Below are 23,864 nucleotides of genomic sequence, written 5' to 3' on the forward strand. Positions count from 1 at the left end.
CTTTTGTGATCTCCCCGAGCCCAACCTATCCTAAGGTCACCCCTCTATAACAAGGCAACTACCACTCTGCAGGACACTATCATTTATCCTGTCCCTTCTCCTGTCTCCCTTCCTTATTGTTTAATTATCCTGCAGTGACCTTAACCGCTTAATCCAGAGCTCTAAGAGTCTGGACTACAACTTTAAGTGAATGTATTCCCAGTGGAACAAACAGAGATGCCCTCCTGGTAATGGCTAAAGATTTAAAATTAGCCAAATAATTTTTCATGGAGGTGTCAGTAGATATCACCAAACTTACATCTAAAGCAATCGGGCAATCTGTGGCAGCAAAGAGAGCTTCATGGTTCAGAACATGGGGAAAGAGATAATTGGTCAAATACTAATCTATTTCTGCTAGCCTTTCAAGGCAACCTGGTATCTGGGAAACTACTAGATGATGCCATATCTAAAGCAGCCGGGGTAAGAAGGCACTTGTGTCCCAAGACAGAAGAATAAAGATAAATTCAGGAGGATGGGGAAGAGGTACCAGAGACCAACCTTCCTTTTCAGACTCTATCTCATACAAGCCAGGAAGAGAATATAGTAGAACAGGGCTTGACAAATTTGAATCGAGGAGCGAGCTAAAAAAGTTAGGTACCATACTTTTTTAACCCCTTCACGACTGTTGATGGTTCAGGACCGTCATCGGAAAAATCCCCAGATCGCAGCCGTTGCCCCCGGCCATGCAATCGCTCAACAGAGCGGTCACATGGCCGCAATAGGTGTCCAAGTATCTGCCTGCAGGGGGACTGCCTGTGCTGACACACATCAGACTGGCAGTCTCCCTGCATGTGTAAAATAAAAATACAAATGTTAATGTTAATAAAAATATAATTATAGACATATTATAGCTATATAATGTATGTCTATATATCTTATATACATAGTCATACTAAGTGTATTTTTATATTAATATATACATATATTAATATAAAAATACACTTAGAATTAAAATACACACGTGTGTATATATATATAATATATATAATAACTATATATTGTACATATATATTTTATTATAAATACAAATAATAAGCACATTTTAAATATATTAAAAAACGTAAAAATAATTTGAAATTTTATTCTTACTGTATTTTGATATAAATATATATATATATATTTATATCAAAATACACTTAGAATGAAATTATATATACATTTATGTATATATAAATAAATCAAAATAATATGAAATATATATATATCCATATACAAAATTACATAAATAATTTCATAAATATACACATAGACTTCAAATGTACAAATATGTATATATATTTAAATTCTACGTGCATATTTATGTAATGTTTTTACATAATTAAGTAATTTTATTGATTGCAATTTGAGGGACCTGCCTGACAACCCAGGCCGAAAGTCCAGAGAATTTAATTTGCTAGCACTGTATTTAACCCTGTAACTTTCTATGACACCCTAAAACCTGTACACGGGGGTTACTGTTTTACTCGGGAGACTTTGCTGAACACAAATATTATATTAGTGTTTCAAAACAGTAAAACATATCACAGTGATGATATTGTCAGTGACAGTGACTTTTTTTGCATTTTTTTAACACACAAATGGCATTTTCACTGATTATATAATTGTTGTTATACGTTTTACTGTTTTGAAACACTAATATTTGTGTTCAGCAAAGTCTCCCGAGTATAACAGTATGCCTCATGTACAGGTTTTATAGTGATTTTGAAAGTTACAGGGTCAAATATAAGGGTCAAATATTTATACATTGAAAATTGCCAGGTTGGTTATGTTGCTTTTTAGAGCGTATAGTAGCCCAGGAATGAGAATTACCCCCATGATCCCATTGCTAATTTACATAGCAGACCGAAGCACAGACAGGAACGACCGTCTGCAGCCCCGAGGAACCCCGCGCCCCCCCCGGATGGAGACTGAAATCTGATACGATACATGCGATACCATGGGCACGGGCAATGGGACCCCCCACCCCTCCACACCACCCTCCCCACTCTTCCTCCAAACCGCTTTCTCTTCCCCCCTCCGCCCCCCCATCTCCTTCTCTTATCTCTCACTCATCTTTCCTCTAAGTTCTCCGACAATGATTCATGAACTATCTGAATAACAGATGCAGCCCACCTCAACCCGAGATTGCTAACGGATGCATCACACACTCACACTCACACATCAGACTGGAAGCAAACACCTCTACCACGACATCACACAACACAAACAAGAAACACTCGTAAACAGCAAATGATCACTAAAGTCGGTCCAATAACCTTCACCATCTCATCAGGGAAGAGGCCTAAAGGCGGCAAGGAAATGTTAAGTGACCAACAAGCTGACACAACATACAAACTATAAGTATACCTATCCTCAAGCCGCAACCCGGTCACCCATATGACTACTCTGACATGTTAAACATGATTAAACAAAATTTCTGTATAATACGTACCATTGTTCAAATGTTGTCCATACATTCTTCGCTGGGACCTGCGTGTCCATTATATTATGTTTGCTTGTTAAATCTAAAATTACATGCCACTGTACATCGATCAGGGCAAGCCCTGAAACGTTTCTGTATGAATAAAGCCATTTTTGACAATAAAAGAATTACCCCCATGATGGCATACCATTTGCAAAAGAAGACAACCCAAGGTATTGCAAATGGGGTATGTCCAGTCTTTTTTAGTATCCAATTAGTCACAAAGACTGGCCCAAATTAGCGTTCAATTTAGTTTTTTGCATTTTTCACACAAGAAGGTTTGCTGTGTCTGTCAGCGTAGTGTCCAGAGCATGGAGGCGCTACCAAGAGACAGGCCAGTACATCAGGAGACGTGGAGGAGGCCAACCCAGCAGCAGGACTGCTACATCTGCCTTTGTGCAAGGAGGAACAGGAGGAGCACTGCCAGAGCCCTGCAAAATGACCTCCAGCAGGCCACAAATGTGCATGTGTCTGCTCAAACGGTCAGAAATAGACTCGATGAGGGTGGTATGAGGGCCCGACGTCCACAGGTGGGGGTTGTGCTTACAGCCCAATACCGTGCAGGACGTTTGGCATTTGCCAGAGAACACCAAGATTGGCAAATTCGCCACTGGCGCCTTGTGCTCTTCACAGATGAAAACAGGTTCACACTGAGCACATGTGACAGATGTGACAGAGTCTGGAGACGCCGTGGAGAACTTTCTGCTGCCTGCAACATCCTCCAGCATGACCGGCTTGGCAGTGGGTCACTAATGGTGTGGGGTGGCATTCTTTGAGGGGCCGCACTCCCCCTCATTTGTTCGCCAGAGGTAGCCTGACTGTCATTGGGTACCGAGATGAGATCCTCAGACCCCTTGTGAGACCATGTGCTGGTGCGGTTGGCCCTGGGATCCTCCTAATGCAAGACAATGCTAGACCTCATGTGGCTGGAGTGTGTCAGCAGTTCCTGAAAAACAAAGGCATTGATGCTATGGACTGGCCCGCCCGTTCCCCAGACATGAATCCAATTGAGCACATCTGGAACATCATGTTTCGCTCCATCTACCGTCACGTTGCACCACAGACTGTCCAGGAGTTGGCAAATGCTTTAGTCCAGGTCTGGGAGGAGATCCCTCAGGAGACCACCCGCCACCTCACCAGGAGCATGCACAGGTGTTGTAGGGAGGTCATACAGGCACGTGGAGGTCACACACACTACTGAGCCTCATTTTGACTTGTTTTAAGGACATTACATCAAAGTTGGATCAGCCTGTAGTGTGTTTTTCCACTTTAATTTTGAGTGTGACTCCAAATCCAGACCTCCATGGGTTGAAAAATTTGATTTCCATTTTTTAATTTCTGTGTGATTTTGTTGTCAGCACATTCAACTATGTAAAGAACAAAGTATTTCAGAAGAATATTTAATTAATTCAGATCTAGGATGTGTTATTTTTGTGTTCCCTTTATTTTTTTGAGCAGTGTATATATATAAATAAAAGAAGAAAAAACCTTGCACTCCTACTCACATTGCTTTGGACCCGGTGCTCGATTGCACTCAATAAATAGAACAAAAAAAAAAAAATCAGCACAAGTTTCTTTTCACAAAATCCTGGGAGTGCTGTTTTTTTTGTTTTATATATATAAAGGCTTGGCCTGTAGTTGTGGGAGGGGCTTGGTTTCCCTATAAAAGGGCTACCAATCCACTCTCACATTACCATCAATGGTCTGGCGAGTCAGAAACGTTACTTCCGGTTCTGACCGCCATCTTGGATTTCCCCTTACCTGTTCATCGTGGTCTCCGGGTCCGGTGCCCTCCTGAGTGGTCCAGGTTCTCCAGTGCTTTTGCCGCCACCGCTGCTGCCGCCGCCGCTGCCGCCGCCGCTGCCGCCGCCGCCGCCGTCCGCACAGCTTTCCGGTACTCACTGCCGCCAAAATAACCGTAAGTTGGGCCCGCCGTAAAGCAAACCGCTTCACATTCACGGCGGAGCCCCTATTCACTTAACCGCATCCGGAACTATTTTCGCGGCAATCACTCCGCCGCTAAGCAAAATAATCCCTATCTTTAAAACGATTAAAACAATCAATACATTCGTTAATATACTTAAAATTATGCTACTAAACGAAACGGTTTATGTATAAATTAATCACACTATTTAAATCCACTTTTTTTACTCACTATTTATACACGATCCTGCATCCACTTCTTAGGTGGAATCTCGCCCCCTACTGGTCTATAACGATATTACACCTAATAAAAAAAAAAAAAATAATAATAATAATTTTATGTTACATTTAATTAGATTCCTGATTTCTGATATCTTCCCACAGGTTTTCTGACCAGAATTCATATTAATATTTGGGAACCCTGAGATCGGTATCATTTATATACGTTATAGGTTGGTAACATTGTCATATGACCCATGTTAAATGACCATATAAACATATGATATTAGTTAAAATATAATTTACTCTCCTAGGTTTAGTCATCGGAACGGTAGCTTTTACAAGCAAGAAACCGGTTTCTCTCGCTTATATCTCCTCCGCAGTTATCGGGTAGGTTCTGGTTCTAAGGTCCACGATCTGGCCTAACCACTACCCCAGATTCAGATATTTATATATCATCTTATACCCACAGGTTAACCTACCGACAAAATCACAGATTCTCTTCAATTGAGAGGCAAGCCTGACTCACTTTTCAGGTACTACGCCAGATCCCACTATTTCCAAAATATTATTTGAGGGGTACTGGTCCCAGGTTAGGGGGGCCAATTAGATAAATATTTTCTGGTCTTAAACCATAGGCTAGTGGTCCCGTGAGGCTAACATCCCTAACCTCACACTCGGAGGTGACACGTCCCTCGGGCCAAATCATAGCTAGCCGCCTCGCATCAATGTAAAGAGAGGGCCTCACCTGTCACTCCCAATCTTTCTTATGCTTTATATGACACCGAGAGGCCAACACCCCGCCACAACGTTCGGTGGCCTCAAAACGTCCCCTCGGGCCCACTCATAGATAGTGCCTCTCAAGCCGCTTGGCAACTAGCAGGGCCTCATCTGTCACGTTCAAAAAAGCTTAATTGTTTCACCGCTTGGTATTTTGTTAGCCCACCAGTACCCACCCACAAAACAATTCATACGACTGACTATATATATTTATAATTTCAGTTATGTCACTAACGCCAGATATTCCTGAAGAACTGTCACTACCTAGCACACCCGCTAGGCCTGCCACCCCTGGTCCAAGTACAGACGTGAATAGCCCGGCATCCCTTAGATCGTGGACCATACCACGTCTTACAGCTGAACTAAGAAGACGCTGCATCCCTTTCCCAGCTACAGCTAGAAAGGCGGAGTTGTATAGGCTTCTAAACACTACCACTGACAACTCCGAGGCAGGGGAAGGCCCTAGCGGGTCTCAAGTACCAGCATTTCATACAATGATGACGTCCCTTATGACATCCATGGGGAAAATCACTGACAGGCTGGACAAATTGGAGGCCGGTAGTGCTACTCACTCCACTACAAATACAACGGTCACCACTCAGCCTCTTGCTGATACCTTACCCGGTAATACCCCACCAGCCACGGGTGACATAGAATCTATTGATCCCTCACACATGGTCCCAGCTCACCTTAAGAAGGACATTCTGGAAGGCAAGGACGTTAACCTAGCTTCATTGCTTATTGCCTCCCAGGATGTCCTTGAGAACAGGACCTTTGCTTGTGGGGACATTTCTGTAGTTCTTAAGGCTAGGGACCCTCGCCTGAACAAAAAATTGAATATACCAGAATTTGTGTTAGGTTTTGGCATCTATAGGGACGTATATTGCACTGTATACCCAGGGAAAAGAGCCGAGCTAGATGCGTACATGCACAAGTTGGTGGATTTGGGGCACAAATACGGTGGTACAGCGTTTTACGATTACCACCGTTCCTTCTCTGCAAAGGTGGCCGCAGCTCTGGCTCAGTTCAATTTAAGCATTAAGTGGAATAAGTTGGACACTGAGCTATTCTGTAGGCACTTTGCAGGCCTCAAGCCCCCAACTTGTGCAGTATGCTCATCAGCAACCCACAGCACTAATTTCTGCCCTAATACAGCTGAGGTAGAACAAAACCAAGCAACTACTAACCCCTCAAGGTCAAATAAAGGTTTGAAAGACAAATTAGGAAGAGATATTGTCTTCTTAGGGAAATCCCAGGTATGCAACAATTTTAATGCTGGCAATTGTGGGTTTAGTTCGTGTAGACTAATGCATGTCTGTTCACATTGTTTTAGGGCTCATTCCAAGACAATGTGCCCAAATAAAGCTTTTCCTAAACCCTATCTCACATGCGTGAACCTCAGCTTATTCACCGATTTACTACATCTACACCCATCACGACATTTTAGTGACTACCTCATAACAGGTCTATCGGAGGGTTTTCACACAGGGTTGATACATTTACCTACAGGCACATTGGAATGTGACAACTTACTTTCCACACGAGATGACCCACAGCTGGTACATAAACTTATCACAATTGAGGTGGACCAAGGGTTTTTGCTGGGTCCTTTCCACTCACCACCTTTTACTTCTTGGAGAACCAATCCCATTGGGATTGTCACGGGGAAAAACTCACTTAAACCCAGGTTAATCATTGATTTATCCGCACCACATTCCTCTACAGTCCCCAGCTTAAATTCCCTCATACCATCGGAAGAGTTTTCACTGCATTACGCCACCATCGACCATGCCATTGGGGCTATCATTAAAGCAGGCACAGGGGCATGGTTAAGTAAAACGGATGTAGTGAACGCCTTCAAATTACTTCCTATGCACCCTACACTTTGGCACCTTCACGGCATTAAATGGGAAGGGTTATACTATTTTTTCACTCGCCTCACTTTTGGCTCTAAAAGCAGCCCGCGTATTTTCGACACATTTGCAGAGGCCTTATGTTGGTTGTTACTCAATGTATGTAAATGTCCCTCAGTGATTCACTATTTAGACGATTTCCTCACAATTGAGAACAACACACTTCCACCCACAAGTTTAAGACACATGTTGGCATTATTCGAGTCACTTTCTATCCCAGTCTCCCCACATAAGACCCTGGGGCCTGACACTCAGATGCAATTTCTGGGGATACAACTAGACACAGTACACATGCAGGCTAGCCTCCCTCATGAGAAAATTGAGCGTATCCTGGCAAGCATTGACCATTACCTACAGCAAGGTTGTTGCACAAAAAAGATCTACAATCATTGCTGGGATCGCTTAATTTTGCAATGAGAATCATTCCTCAGGGGAGATCATTTATTTCACATTTGCTGTCACTATTTCCACAATTTACCTCAGACACATCTTACATTTCATTAGACAACCACGCAACATCCGATTTGCGCATGTGGAGAATTTTCCTCACTTCTTGGAACGGGCGTGCCATGTTTATACCACCTCACTCAGACACTTCACCTACACTATGGACAGACGCTGCAGCAAACACAGGTTTCGCAGCCATATGGGGAGACCAATGGCTTGGGGGGCCGTGGCCAACTGAGGTGAAAGCTCTCACAAAATTCACAGAGACCTCAGCTTTATTTGAGTTGTACCCCATCGTGGCAGCAGCCGTTACCTGGGGCCACCAGTGGTCCGGTCACACGGTTTGGTGCTATTCTGACAATATGGCTACTTGCCATATTGTCAATAAAGGCCGGTCATCATCACTGGTAATTATGAGGCTCTTGAGACGACTCACATGGGTAGCAGCCACTTGTCAATTCTTTCTAACATGTATTCACGTTCCTGGGTGCACAAACATCAGTGCTGATCACTTGTCTCGATTTCGTTTTCAGGAATTCTTCACGACACTGCCCACCGCTTCCAGACTGGCAACACCAGCCCCACTTTTCACAGACATGATAATGGATTAAAAGCCTTGTTAAATCACGCACGTCACATTTCTCACCTTGCACTTTCTGTAAATACAAGAAACACTTACGACAGAGCATTTCACATATTCAGGAAATTTATCACTGATTTCCACATTCACGACATGTTTACGATAGAAGCAATCTTGGGTTTCACTTCTTTTTGCCACATCAACCTAAAACTATCATTCAACACTATTAAATTATACCTCACGGGAATTCAACACCACATGCTTATTCAACAACCCAAAGCCACTAGTTTCTTGTCATCATATCAAATCAAGACAGTTCTTAGAGGCATTAAAAAATTAGACACACATGTCCCAGCAAAACGACTACCTATAGATAACCGTATATTTCATGCACTAAGCAACTTGTTAGATTCCTCCCCGTTTGAGCCCAGGACAAACACGGTCATAAAGACAGCCATATATCTAGCTTTTTATGGATTCCTCCGTCCCAACGAATTCACAACCAGGACTATTACGACCACTGATTACTTAAGAACCTTGGACTTAGAGAAACATAACGACCATTACCTACTCATACTCAAACACTCAAAAACCAGCACCATGGGTCATACCGTTACGATCCCTTTGTACCCTACTCATAACAAATGGTGCCCGGTACAAAATGTTGACAATTATCTGCAATCACTCCACAAACAACCATTACAACCTTTGCTAGAACTGCACGGTAACGTTCTAACTACAGCAAGGTTTATGCTCTATGTAAGATTGCTGTTGACTAGACTCGGCTTGAACCCTAGTCAATTTTCAGGTCATTCTTTCCGAATCGGGGCAGCATCCACAGCCTCTGCTAACCACATACCTCCACACATCATCAAAACAATGGGACGCTGGAAATCTTCCGCTTATACTCTCTATATACCCAATCCTGTTAAAGAATTAAGACTAGCTTTTTGTGACTTATCTAAATAAAGTTTGGTCAACGTATTATGTCTTATGGTATTTATTTTTGCCCACTTTTTACAGGCCTACTGCTCTGTCGGTTTCGGCACACCACAACCGACTAATTCCAACTAATGGGTATTTATGTTATTATATGTTATTATATGTTATGATCTCATATACGGCTATATGGCCACGACCACAAATATAAAGGCTTGGCCTGTAGTTGTGGGAGGGGCTTGGTTTCCCTATAAAAGGGCTACCAATCCACTCTCACATTACCATCAATGGTCTGGCGAGTCACCCCACCCGCCACTCCCTCTATTACAAACACCCTCTAAGGTGGGCCCACTTTTTACAGGCCTACTGCTCTGTCGGTTTCGGCACACCACAACCGACTAATTCCAACTAATGGGTATTTATGTTATTATATGTTATTATATGTTATGATCTCATATACGGCTATATGGCCACGACCACAAATATATATATATATATATATATATATATATATATATATATATTAAAAGGAGTAGAAAAAAACAACCCAAACAAATCAGATCACAGTAAAATAGTGCAATCTAAAGTTTGAACACTGCAGAGAGTAATCAATTGGCAGGGACGGGGTTCAATTTTATTAGAGCAGGGTAAAGGGGGGGGGGTGTATTTTCTAACTAATTATATTTTATTCACAGAGTGAAGCAGATCAGAACCCATCCATCTTCCTGCACTTCACACTGAACATGAGTTCTTAGAACATTTGAATGGGTTCTCTATGTTCATCCCTCCAATATCTGACCAAACCCCACTCTTTTGGACAGACGCAGCCGCCAATACAGGGTTTGCAGTAATATACAAAAACTCTTGGTTAAGAGATTGCTGGCCGGAGGAGACTCTCGGTTTACCCTCCTTTCGTTTACCCTACTTATTCGAAATTTACCCGATAGTGGCGGCTGCCTTTACATGGGGTAAAACCTGGTCAGGTATGGCCGTTAAGTGTTACACGGACAACATTGCAGCCTGCGACATAATCAATAAGGGCTGTTCATCTTCATTGGTCATTATCGCAGACTGACATGGTTAGCAGCCACCTTTCAATTCTTTCTATATTGCGAACACATCCCAGGCTACTCTAACTCCGCTGCTGACACTTTGTCCCGTTGTAAATTACAGGAATTCTTCAGCCTCCACCCAACTGCCGACAAATACCCAACCCAAACCCCGGATTTCGACAAGTTAATCCTGGATTAGCTCAGGTTTTGGCACACAGTTATGAATTGGCTCAGGTAGCCTTATCCGCGAATACCAAGAGAACATACGACAGAGCCATGACCGTCTTCCAAAGGTTCTCAGTAGAATTCAACTTACACGACTATTCAGTTCAAACCATCGTCGCATTTGCCGCTTTTTGTCACCTTCAACAATACGATTAAACTTTACCCGTCTGGCATACAGCACCACGTCTTGACTGCCATTCCAAATCATACTCCTTTCCTCAGTACTTACCCGATAAAAAATATATTAAAAGGCATAAATAACCGTGATTATCACACTACAAACAAACGTCAACCAATAGACGGGGAGAAATTCCGGGCATTATCTGACATACTGGACATACTACCATTAGAACCTTGTACAAACCTAGTTATAAAAACCTCTATGTATATAGCATTTTATGGGTTCCTAAGGCCTAGAGAATTCATGATTGCAACACAATCAGACAATCAATTATGTCTCATCAAAGAGGATTTAAAAAAAAAAGGTAAATGACCATTACTTCCTATCACTCCGACATTCAAAGACCAGACAAACAGGCCATCCGGTTGAAATACCATTTTACCCGACTGGAAATAACTGGTGCCCGGTTCAAGTCCTAGACTCTTACTCAGCACGGATCAAAGATAATCCCAGCCACTCTCCGCTTTTTACACTGCTAGGCAATCCCCTAACTACTACCAAATTCATGTTTTACATTCGTACTCTGTGCATTAAATTAGGCTGGGTCCCCGCATCTCAGTCTGGACATTCATTCAGGATAGGGGCCGCATCAGCCGCGTCCAGTACTAATACGCCATTTCACATAATTAAGAAATTAGGGCGTTGGGAATCTGCTATATACCACAGGTACATACCAGACCCAGAGAAAGAGTTAACACAAGCATTTAAGAACCTTGTATCATAATTATGTTAAGAATAAAGTGTGTTTATATGCAATCTTTTTTGCCCTCTTTTTTACAGGCCTACACCCTACGCCGGTTCCGGCACACCTCACCAACTTTAACCAATCATATGGTATTTCACTAATTAACCGACCACAAGTTTAAGGCCGTAGGCCTGTATTTGTGGGAGGAGTTAGCGTTCCTATAAAACGCTCCTCTCCTCTCCGTACCTTTGCCGTGACGTACGCTGTTCACCCCACCCAACGCACCCTCTCATATTCACACAATACCTTCTGAGGGGCCCTCTTTTTTACAGGCCTACACCCTTTGTCGGTTCCAGCACACCTCACCGACTTTAACCAATCATATGGTATTTCACAGTCACTAATTAACCGACCACAAATATATATGGCCCCCATGTACGCTAATGCGTACATGTACGTTTATGAGCGAGAAAACATCCTATCAACATATGCCCACTTGATCCAAGGATACTATTGTTTTATTGACGATTTGTTAATAATATGGAATGGCACACTTACTGAGGCACACCACATGGTTGAGCAGTTGAATTCACTACCAACGATCAGATTAACGGCAAACATTAGCCCTATCAAGGTACAATTCCTGGATGTTGAATTGATTGTTGGTGAACACAACATTGAATACAGTTTGTATACCAAAGATACAGATCGGAACACTCTACTCCATGCGCGAAGTGCACACCCGGAGCCGTTGAAGAGATCGTTACCTGAGGCACAGTACCTCAGGGTTATGAGGAACAATTCTGATGAGACAACAAAGGAAACACAGTTAAGGGAGATGACTGACAAATTTTTGCAGCGTGGATATCACAGTCAAATCCTAAGCAACGCCCTGGAAGGTGCTAAAGCACCACGAGCTAATAAGGAGACAAATCCACTTCAGCAGTTAGTCCTTCCGATGACTTATCACACTTTAAGTCCTCAAATCTCATCTGTCGTTCGGAAAAATTGGAGAATCTTGGCTACAGATGACACGCTCCCCAAGGTGTTCCGTGAACAGCCACTTATTTGCCATAAGAGGAATAAGAATCTAAAGGACATTTTGGTACACACAGACCCATTTAGAAGTTACTCCAAGGAAAATGACACCCAAAAACGGGGGTCGGTACGTTGCTTGGGATGTGTAACATGTGGGCACATGACACCTTCCAAAACGTTCTGCCACCCACATACAACTAAGAAGTATACCATACAACATACCATCACTTGTAAAACGACGCATGTTATTTATAAACTTACATGCCCTTGTGGATTGGCATACGTGGGCAAGACTGAGACCGCCCTGTGTGAGAGGATTATTAATTATTCAAGCATTAGGTTGGCCTAAAGGGACGTTTAGTCAGACAAGCCGGTGGCTAAGCATTTTCTACAATTTAAACACCCACTTGCTTCGTTGAAATTTTTGGGTATAGACCATGTACCCGTGTCACGCAGGGCCGGTGATCGTGGGACAACATTGTTGAACCGGGAAACATTTTGGATTTTGGAGTTAGACACTGTGTCTCCAAAAGGACTGAATGAAACTATATCATACCTTTCATTCTTATGAGCCTTATCTCCAGCTTGTAATGTTTTTAATTATAATTAGGTAGTTATTTTACTCAAATAAGGTATTTTTGGGTAGATGTTTACAGTAGAGTGCATAATATATAACATATATCATAGAAAATATAATGGCACATAGATTAGATAAAAAGGAAAATTCTGAAGAATAAACTTTGTTGCAGCCTACTATTTATCCCTATGTAGTACTGAGAGATATATATAGCATAACAGTATAGTCTACAATAGATATTTTAAGTCTATGGTATGTGCATTAGGTAGTAGAGAGATATATATGCACAAAGTCACTACTGTTAAATGTATGTCTTTTAATTTTTTAATATGTTCTAATTAATTAAGTAATTATGGTATATACATTATGTGATGTTGATCAGTCCCCTATAATATATTCTTACAGCCCTTTATATATATCTTTACAGCACTTTATATATATTTATTATTACACTTTGCACATTTTGCACAGTTTGCAATATTTGCTAGTTTGCACAGCATCAATAGTCTTATTAATATTAGCACTTGCACTTGTTTATATATATCTGCTATTAGCACTTTATTATGTAAATTACTTATAATTAGCAACATAGGTTAACCTGAGCACTTCTCAGCAAACCATATACTTTAAGCACTTAATTTACAGTCATCCTTCAATAGTTTTCGTCCCCCCACGGTTAAGGTGACATTATTTACTGTTCTCGGCAGCTTTAGTTCCGTTTCCATGGCGACCGCGTTTGTATCCGGTCGTCATGGAAACGGGCGCGATGACGTCATCACGTCATATGGGCGGAGCCTCTTTGCACATGCGCACAGGGCGGCACAGGACGCCGATCAGAAATGCACTTCACCTGAGGGTAAGCTCATTTATGTAATGTATTTCGCTATATAAGTTGATTTTATTGTATGTATTAATGTGTTTGATCCTGAGGAAAGTCCTATTTGTTGGACTGAGACGTCGATCTCATTTTAACATGTTCTAATAAAGATTGGATTTTTAAATTACTCCGTGAGTGCTGCTACCTTGTTGGATATTCTATATATATATATATATATTTGTGCTCGGAATTTAATATGTAATGGATAGTGTCTGAGATGAAAGTTGGTTGTGGTGTGCCGAAACCAACATCCGAGTGGGCCTGTAAATAAAAGAGGGCAAAGAGAAGTTAGAAAAAACACACTTTATTGCATTTGTTACATAACTAAATTCCTGAAGGCTTGGCGCAGCTCTCATTCTGGTCGTGGAATGTACGTATTGTATATAGAGGATTTCCAACGACCCAGTCTCTTTATGATGTGGACCGGGGTGTTAGTACTAGAAGCTGATGAAGCGGCTCCTATGCGGAAGGAATGCCTGGAGAACGAAGCTGGGTTGTAACCCAATTTTCCCAATAAGATTCTAACATGCGTGGTGAATTTTGCTGTAGTGAGTGGGTGCCCTTGTAGTTGTAAGAGCGGCGAGTCTGGTAATTGCGTGTTATAAGTTGACCGTAGGTGGTCTAGTGCCTTAACTGGACACCAAGCATTATCTGTTGGAAAGAGAGGAATGATAGTGGGGTGTAGTGAATGATTAGTTTTGGTAGATGGGATTGTGAGAATGTAATAATCGTCTACTTTTGCGAGTTGTGAGGTTTTAAGGCTGTGTGTGGTATCTCCTTGACAAACAACGGTAAATTCCCTAGGTCTTAGGAACCCATAAAAAGCCAAATAGATAGCAGATTTGATCACCAGGTTTGTGTTAGGATCAAATGGGGATTCGTCAAGGAGATTGCTAAGTAATCTAAAGATAGGCCCATCTATCGGAAGTCTGGTGGTGATAAGTGGGACCGAAACTTTAGAGATACCCTTTAAGATTTTCTTGATGGGGTATGATGACAAAAAGGGGGTGTTGTTAGGGAAATTTGTGAGGCTGTGATGCTGCACCCCCGTGAGGTATAGTTTAATTGTATTGTGGGAAAGTTTTAAGTGTAAGTGGCAAAAGCCACCATAGTTTGGGTAGAAAAATCACCTTGTAATCTGAAATCAGCTGTGAATTTATTGAAAACGGTAAGTGCCCTACTGTAAGTGATAGTTGTGTTAGGTGATAGTGCTTGGTGTGTAAGAGTCCTAGCGTGGCGCATAAGTGTGTTCAATCCAGGATTAACTCGTGAAACCTCGGTGTTCTGGATGGTTGATGGTGGGCTGACGGGAGTGCCTGGAAGAATACCTGGAATTGAGATCGAGACAGAGCATCAGCAGCCTTGTTCTGAATACCCGGGATGTGAAAGCAAATTAAGTGTAACTGGACGGTTGCTGCCAGCCAGGTCAGCTTGCGAATCAGCTGCATAATGGTAAGGGAGAAAGAGCGCCCCTTGTTAATGATATCGCAAGTTGACGAGTTGTCGGAATAGCATTTTACTGCCTTGCCGGACCAGAGGTGACCCCAGGTGTGTGCGGCCGCCACGAGAAAAAAAGGGCTGAAGTTTCTCTAAAACCTGGCAAGGCATCCGTCTCAGCGGGCAGTGACCCCTAAACCAGTGATTACTGAATATAGCTGCGAAACCCATGTTGGCTGCAGCGTCAGTGTAAATGCAGGGTGATGAGTCAGAGAGAGGGGGAATAAACATGGAGATACCGTTCCACTCAGTCAAAAACTTCCCCCACATGAGTAGGTCAGCTTTGGCGTGCTGGTCCAACGTAATTGGGCAGGCGTCCGGAACCCTGTGAAGCAGACAAAGAAGCCTGGACACAAAAGACCTTCCCTGCGGAATGATGCGCATCGCGAAATTCAGGGACCCCAATAAGGACTGAAGTTCTTTCCTGGTGCATACATCATTCCGCAGGAACATATCTATTTCCCCTCTCAGGCAGACCAGTTTTTCGGGGGGAAGTCTGGCGCGGAAGGTACCAGAGTCCAGCTCTATCCCCAAGAAAGTAAGTTTAGTAGTGGGGCCAATTGTTTTGGAGGGAGACAAAGGTACCCCAAGTGTGGAGAAAAGTGCTGAGGATATCGGTGGGTGTGCGTGCGCTCGGTTCTATTATGAGGAAGTGCACAAAGTAATGAATGACGGCGTGACACCTAATAATGTTCAAAAGCAGCCAGCATAGAGTTTCTGCGAAAATATCAAACAGTTTAGGGCTGCTTCTGGACCCGAAAGTGAGTCGCGTGGAAACATAGTACCTGTTTCGCCATTTAACACCGTGCAAGTGCCAAAGTGATGGGTGCATAGGCAGTAATTTGAATGCATTGGTTATGTCTGTTTTACTAAGCCAAGCGTTGCTACCAGTTGAAATGATGGTTTGTATAGCGTCGTCAATTTTTACGTACTGTAGTGAGAATTCGACTGCGGGAATGAGTGCGTTAATGCTGGGAACAAAAGAATAGTGCGGTGCCGTTAAATCAATAATCATGCGCTTTTTATTTGAGTATTTGTGTACAGCTATGCCAATGGGGTTAGTGCACCAGGAGGAAAACGGTGAGGAGGTGAAGGGGCCGATCATGAAACCTTGTGCTATTTCTGTGGAAAGGAGAGCGTCCGTGGCCTCTGGGTCTAGGCAGGCTGATAGGAGATTTGGGCATTCCAGCGTGCCTGAGGGAATGGCTACGAGACCCGTGAGAAAGCCCTGGGTGAACCCTGTTATCAAATATTCCACCAGATGTCTACTTGGATGAGTTTTCAAGTAAAAAGCCAGGTTGTCGATATTAATGTTGGTTAGTCACTTGCTAGGGGACAACCTGGCCGGGCACATTGTCTTAGTGTGTGCCCTGAAGCAGATAGAGCAGATGTGCAACAATCTACAGGCGCTGAAGCTGCAGGAACCTGCATTGAAATTGTTGCACACCTGTGCTTTCCCTAGAAAGGAGATGGGCCTACCCAGTTTATTCTGCTGACCACCTTCATGTTTATTGTGAGGAGTGGAAGTGGGTTGAGGGGTGGGAGTGGGGGTGGATGGATCAGCCACAGAAGGGCACAAATCGGCCAAGTGAGTTGAAGAATTACATATGGCACAAGACAGGGGCCTCAGACCAGCGAAGTGGCGACAGAATAATTCTGTATCCATCTGACACCAGTTAATTCTTATGTTAAATTGTTTCAGATGTGTCGCCGCTTTCGCTGATATCGATTTATGATAATCATAAAAAGATGAGCCCCCATACTTGACGCCCAAATCCACCACTTTATGGAGATACAGGTCCAGTTCCTCTCTCCTGTGGGGATATACCGAGCAGATTACATCACGGTATATCCCGAAGGCCAAAACGAAATTGGGAATAGATATTTTTTTGTTGAGCCTAGGGTCTCTGTTTTTAAGAACCACCAAAATATCCCCAGAGTTATAAGCCCTGTTCTCCAGAACGTCTTGGGAGGCAATAAGCAATGACACCAGACACAGGTCCTTCCCATCTAGGATTTCTTTCCTAATGGAGTCTGGGACGGAGTGAGCTGGTGACACAAAAGGAGACGTATCTGAGGCAGGAGCTGAAGGGGAAAGTATAGGGACGGGTGTTGGTGCCATAGGTACTGCCAGGGTGAGGGCTGAGAAGTCAGGAAGGTTACCTGGGGGGGCTATGGCACACTCCACCTTGCTTAACCTGCTGTTCAAGGTCTGCAGGTTGGCCAGGATTGCCGCAAGGGTGTCCTGGGTGGCTGTGCAAGCGCCAGATGGTTGACCTTGAGAGCTAGTGCCTGGCCTAGGCTCAGGGGCTTGGTTGGTCAAAAGTCTTACGAGCCGTAGCAGGAGAGGGGTTGCCCCTAAGCCTAAGTTCAGTCGTAATTTTTGGAATAGTCCATGCTCTCAAAGACGTAGGGGTAGAAGGGGCAAGAGATACGCCTGGAGACTCGGGTCTGATAGGAGTGGATGGTATTTCCTCAGTAGGCAACTCGTCAATGGGAGATGTATCTTGCGACATTCTAGAAATGAATTAATGAATTGGATTTAGTAGGGGCGTCTGAGAAAATTTACACAAAGGGTGGGGGGGCATTCCTCAGGTGAACTGGACTGTAAGGCTATTGCCGAAGCGAAAAACTAAACTTTGACTAGAGACAGATGAGGCCCTACTAGTGCCAAGTGGCGGTGAGAGGCTCTATCTATGATTTGGGTGAGGTGAATATGTTGCCACAGATGTGGTGGCGAGATGTTGGCCTCTCGATGACATTTAAAAGGTTTCAAAACGTGTGGCCGTGAAAAGTGAGGCCCTGACTACGGTCCTGTAGAAGAGCGAATGAGGCGTTTAACTATGATTTGGACGTGGGGCCGTACCTCCGTGTTGAGGTGGGAGATGGCTTTGCGGGGCCTGTAAATGCCTCGGTGAGCTAGGTCTGGAGCCCAGACCCTGTGAGCCAGTTCACGTACCATCTATGGGATAAATTGGCAAATTATGTAATGGTTGGATACTAACCTTGATAGTGGTTATACCCGGGAACTTGAACCTTTGAGTATTTTTTGGAAGAGAGGCACAGCGGTTGGTTATATCGTAGAAGAAGCCTGAGGCGTTTGAGACAGATGTAGATCTGTGTGAGCGTGGCGTATGAGCGCAACATGAGTTACTGGGGGGTCTGAACAAGTGATACGAGAGAGTGGCAAGTGTAAAGTGAAGGCTGCCTGAGGCCTTGAAAAACAGAAACTGAAGTGAAACAAATACTATACCTGGATTGTAGGACAAGAACCAGGTTTTTCAGTTTAGAAGAGGTACCGCGGTTGGTGATATCGTAGAAGAAACACGAGTCACCAAACCCCCCCAACGTTTCGGCACCAACTGGCTGCCTTTATCAAGGGTATTTGAGGTACCCTTGATAAAGGCAGCCAGTTGGTGCCGAAACGTTGGGGGGGTTTGGTGACTCGTGTTTCTGTCTGAGGCTTGTAAGGATTTTTGTGGTAATTTATTACTATTATTTTATTGTATCTGCCTTTACTTCTGTTACTTTGTTTATATTCATTTTTTCTTATATGTTTACATTCTGGTACTTTTTTGTACATAATAGAATTTAAATATTTTTTTGAGATTGTTATGGTGTGCATTCTATATCCTATATACATAGTAATTTTGTGGTAACACCTCCAAGTAAGTAAGATTGCAGCTGCTGCTAGATTTTCGTGCAGGGAAGCTACATATTATACAAAATAAACCAGCAAATACCATAAAAAAAACACTAGGTGGCGATAACAGCCCACTAAACTTGGTCTGTGTAACTGATACACGAAAAACAAATAATGGAAAGTATGAATTAAAGTTTTACAACCAATATGCCGTGCACACTATAGTAAAATTACTGGCATCCCTTATACACACAGTATAATAGCATAGCCTCTATAACATCAGAGGTTTTAACCCCAAGTGTATTTAATTGCCCCTATTTGCAAGAGTAACGTTTTGATCGCGGGTGGCGATGTACCGCGAACCCATGAGTCCGTGAGGGGAGGTGTAGGACCCCCCCCAGACAGGTGTACGAAAAGCGACAAGCCTAGATGCTGACCGTGGGTGGTCCCCGGTAAGATTGCCGCCATGTGCGTTCCGGCCCCCTGATAAGACCACAGAGCGGTGTGGAGGGGACCGGAATGTATCGCCAGAGGACTCACGGTTTTTAGCCAGGAAGCCGGACCGCCGATAGAACGGAGGATTCTGCCGGAGATTGCAGCTGATAGACAGGACGCCCGGACCGGAAGTCACGCGAACCGGAAGTAGATCAGGAACACTTGAACGTCAGAGGTGAGTAGGGGCTGGGAGTTTAAGTAGGGGACTTACTCCTCCCACAAATTCAGGCCTAATGGCCTTTCTACATACATAGACTATATGTATGTATATATAGTGTCTATCTGGTTTATAGCTCTGTATCTCAATATAACATTTATAACTATTTACACTGTCGATAGATAGATAGATACAGATATTTTGGCAAAAGTATCTGAGCTGAAAAAAATTGCACACTTTTCCACAGCAACTTTAACCTAATGTTTGTCATTCAATTTCTGATCAAGGACTCTCTAGTAGCAGTCTGAGTGATTGGCACTAGAGGTGTTACTAGGCAGCAATGTAAACAGCAATGTAGTGGTTCTGGTGTCTTTAGTGTCCCTTAAGAATTGCATTTTTCTCACTGAAAATTAAACTTAAAATTAGTTTTTTAAAAACTGGCCCCTAGATTCCAAACAAATTTATCAGGCCCTGTATTAGAGAATGAAAGAAGCCAAATTGGCTTTAGCAGTTCAGCATCCAAGCTAACAAAGAAGAGGAATAATTCTGACTCATGACTGATCCAAAATTATATTTTATTAATGAACTTTGTGATCCCAGATGGCAGCTTTTTTTTGCTCAGACGTGATTAGTCAATTACAGGTTAAAAAAAATAAACCCATTAAGTAGAAATGATCTTAGTTGACTGTGCTTCATGGGAAAACAATTCAGATGCAGTGGCAAGAAATTACTGATGCAGCCTAGCCGAGGATTGTGAAAATGTCGCCAAACTTTTAACATAGATTGTGATAGAATTACATCAAGTAAATACATATTGATATTCTTGTCCTCTTCACTGTAAAACAAATTACACTGCATTGTTTCAATAGATCCTTATGATTTTATTTAATGAAACAAGGAGGTTGTCAAACGATCAGATGAGTGTGTGAAGCTTTCATTCTCCAAAAGTGATTTGTGAACTCTCCTTCTGTTTCTTGTGTAATTCCATAGCCCGGTTTTTAAAGGTTTCTGCTTTAGAGTCATTTTGGCTTACCCCATCCCCCAGTTTGTACATGCGGCTAGCATTGGCACAGGCCCATGTGTGCCCCAGGTCACATGCCTTCTCAGAGTAATGTAGAGCCCTGCTCAAGTCCTGTGCTATGCCAGTATCTCCTTGCAGGTATATGGCGCTCAGGTTGAAACAGCTTGCTGCAAAACTGGCTTCACATGCCTTCTCATAGTAATCTCTAGCTAATACAGGGTCAGGCTTTTCATCATTTACACGTCCATCATGTAACAGCAAACCAACATTATGGCAAGAGTCGATGGATTTCTTTCCACCCTTGTTGCAAGATTTTAAAAAGCAGTTGTATGCAGCCTTAAGGTCCACTGGCAGCCCACCTGAAAAAGCAGAATGATTAAATGAGAATAGAGCTTTTTCCTACAATGATGCATATGTCACCAATTCAGAATGGCTCACAGAGGGTTATACTACCTTTGGCCCAATGGGGTCGAAGTAAGCAATTCAATGCCCTCTATCCCCCTTCCCCCATGCTTGATTACTTTTTTTTATTTTCCCCAATTAATCTATATAGGAAAAAATATATTTATATTGCAGCTCCATTAAATGGCTGAATAGCACAAAGATCTTACCCACAGTTTTCTACATGCATACCTCTCCCAGTTACATAATATCCCCCAAGTTTGTAGCAACTCTCGCTAAGCTCATTTTGCTCGCAGTTCAACTTCAGTATCTTTGCTGCAGCTTCAAAGTTTTTTCGGATGCTCTCATAATACTCTGCAAGTCTATGGCAACCTGGAAGAAGAAAATTAAAATATGGAAAATTAATTCTCACTGACAAATATCAGAAATGGGATTGTAAATGGCTGTGCGATGTATGTTGTAATAAAATTTACAAAGCAAGAGGTATGCATATATCAACACAATGCCAAATTGTGTACTGTGTGTGATCTTTAACCCCTTAAGGACCAAACTTCTGCAATAAAAGGGAATCATGACATGTCACACATGTCATGTGTCCTTAAGGGGTTAAGAGAGGAAACATTATGAACCGTAAATATGATATTTTTTTAAATTCTTCTACAGCAACTCTTCAAGTGTTAAAGGATCACCATATCGTTAGGACAAGAAACCGGTATTCCCAACAATATGGTGTTTTACTAATTATTTAAATTATTGGGCCCTCCCAGAACAAATAAAATAAAGGAATTACTCACCTGGTCTCCATGTAGCTGCCCTGCCTTTGCTGGCTAAGGTCATCAATCCTGATGATTTCAACCAATCCTATGCTTCCCCATAGTATAGCATGTGCTGCAAATTTCTGTGTAGCGAAGATAGCATGCTCCCATTTTTCCCCCCACAGTATCTCAAAGTCAAGAATGTCCCTTTAAAGGGACACTGTAAGCACCCAGACCACTTCAGCTAATTGAAGTAGTCTGGGTGCTGTGACCCTTTTGCACATAGTGCTACAATGTAAAGCATTGCATCTCTAAGTCTGCCCTCTGTGGCACTAGGGGTGCTTCCGGAATCCAAACGGACTTTTGGTCCCTTATCGGACGCTGGAGGTCCTCACGGACCTCCAGTGTCAGATCTTCCCAATAGGAAAGCACTGAATAATGCTTTCCTATGGGGAGGTCTAATGTGCGCACGGCCATTGCCGAACATGTGCATTATCTCTCCCCCGCAGGCTGACGTCAGCAGGTGAGCAGCGTGGGCAGAGCCTGAACCAGCGCCGAGGGACATCGGTGCTGGATTCAGGTAAGTGGCTGAAATGGTTTTAACCCCTTCAGCCGAGGTGGGTGGGGTGGGGTGGAGGAGACCTGTTAACCCTATAGTGCCAGGAAAACGGCTTTGTTTTCCTGGCACTATAGGATCCCTTTAAGCTAGTCAATATTATGCTGGGTTTTGCAATTGGGTTGGTGTGGCCCATAAGTGAAAATTAACTTTCAATAAAAAAAAAAAATTCACACTTTTCTCAATAACCCTGATGCTGTTTTTTTTTTTTCTTTTAAAGATATATTTGCATTAGTCCACAGTTACAGGAATGGCAAGAACTTGCCATTATTGTTTTAAACCTAAACATGTGGTACAGCCGGTCTCAGCATAGCCTGCCGGGTCCCTCACCTTCTGGCTGCTTCTCCCGGTGGCACTGATAGGTGTACTCCGTGCCGATATTATCCAGGTATTCTTTCACCTCCTCCTCATTCTGGAAGTTCACGGGCGCTGCCATATTGCCACTCACATGGACTACCTGTCACCCTGGAGCTGTGAAGCCCCGCCCACCTCCGGAAGTGTCCCTGTCTCCCTGGTGATAGAGGTTGCGGTCAAGGAGAGCACCGCCATCTTTCCAGACAAACGGCACTGACATCACGACGTAACTTTAAAGCGAGGCTTGAAACGCTCACATTCTGAGATGCATTTTAAATAGAGGCTTGATACGCATTATGTCAGGTTCATTGGAGTCATGTGACCAGCTCCTAGACAGCTGATTTATAAATGCATAAACAGGACAAAACATGATGTATTCATTTCTAAATTATGTTATAAAGGGAATTGTAAATGTTAAAGCTGAAATAGAACTGATTTGGAGATTTATCCAGTTTTATAATCTTGCCCAATATGTATTGTAATGTCTTCACAGTTTAGTAAATAAACCCATATTTAGCTTTCTCCAAGAGTTTCTTACAAACTGTGCTAATACTGGACTATGTGACAATATAGATACTATATAACACACGTGGAGTTAGTGTTAACCGCCCTTTAAAAGTGTACCTCACAAACACTACAAAAATTAACCAACACAAAAAAATATATACCCCAACGAGATATATAAAAAGGGGGCTATCAAATACGCATGATTTCTCTATATGTGTAAGTGCAACCTTAAATTACATTTGTATTTTTACTATTTGTTTCTCTTTTTATATTCTTCGAGGAGCAGTTTAGGAAGACACCAGCCATCCTGATACACCCCTGAGGGGGAGACAGGCCCATTTTATCCAGTGATCTTGTAAGTTCTCTACCCCCTGGATTCTCCGGGGACAACATAACATACTTCACCATATACTTCACCATATTCAGTCTCTTTATTTTTAGATCCCATATTGTATTCATATCTATCCTGATTTTCAGGCTG

General features: G+C 42.8%; 1 protein-coding gene across 1 annotated transcript; it reads right to left on the reverse strand.

Annotated features, from left to right (window-relative positions):
- Positions 1–20,339: 20,339 nt before the first annotated feature.
- On the reverse strand, positions 20,340–23,019 carry LOC134568561 (cytochrome c oxidase assembly factor 7B). Its single transcript, XM_063427204.1, has 3 exons — positions 22,853–23,019; positions 21,383–21,523; positions 20,340–21,108 (listed from the first exon to the last, which is right to left on the reverse strand). The coding sequence occupies exons 1-3, from the start codon at positions 22,956–22,958 to the stop codon at positions 20,663–20,665; spliced, it is 693 nt and encodes a 230-aa protein (XP_063283274.1). The 5' UTR covers positions 22,959–23,019; the 3' UTR covers positions 20,340–20,662.
- Positions 23,020–23,864: the final 845 nt, after the last annotated feature.

Source organism: Pelobates fuscus, chromosome 7, assembly GCF_036172605.1.
Source record: "Pelobates fuscus isolate aPelFus1 chromosome 7, aPelFus1.pri, whole genome shotgun sequence".
In the NCBI taxonomy this organism is placed as follows: Eukaryota; Metazoa; Chordata; class Amphibia; order Anura; family Pelobatidae; genus Pelobates; species Pelobates fuscus.

Coding starts and splice junctions, on each gene's coding strand:
- LOC134568561 (XM_063427204.1), bottom strand. CDS start 22,958: ATGGCAGCGCCCGTGAACTTCCAGAATGAGGAGGAGGTGAAAGAATAC. Junction 21,524..22,852: donor CCGGGAGAAGCAGCCAGAAG/GTGAGGGACCCG, acceptor TTCTTCTTCCAG/GTTGCCATAGACTTGCAGAG. Junction 21,109..21,382: donor ATATTATGTAACTGGGAGAG/GTATGCATGTAG, acceptor CTGCTTTTTCAG/GTGGGCTGCCAGTGGACCTT.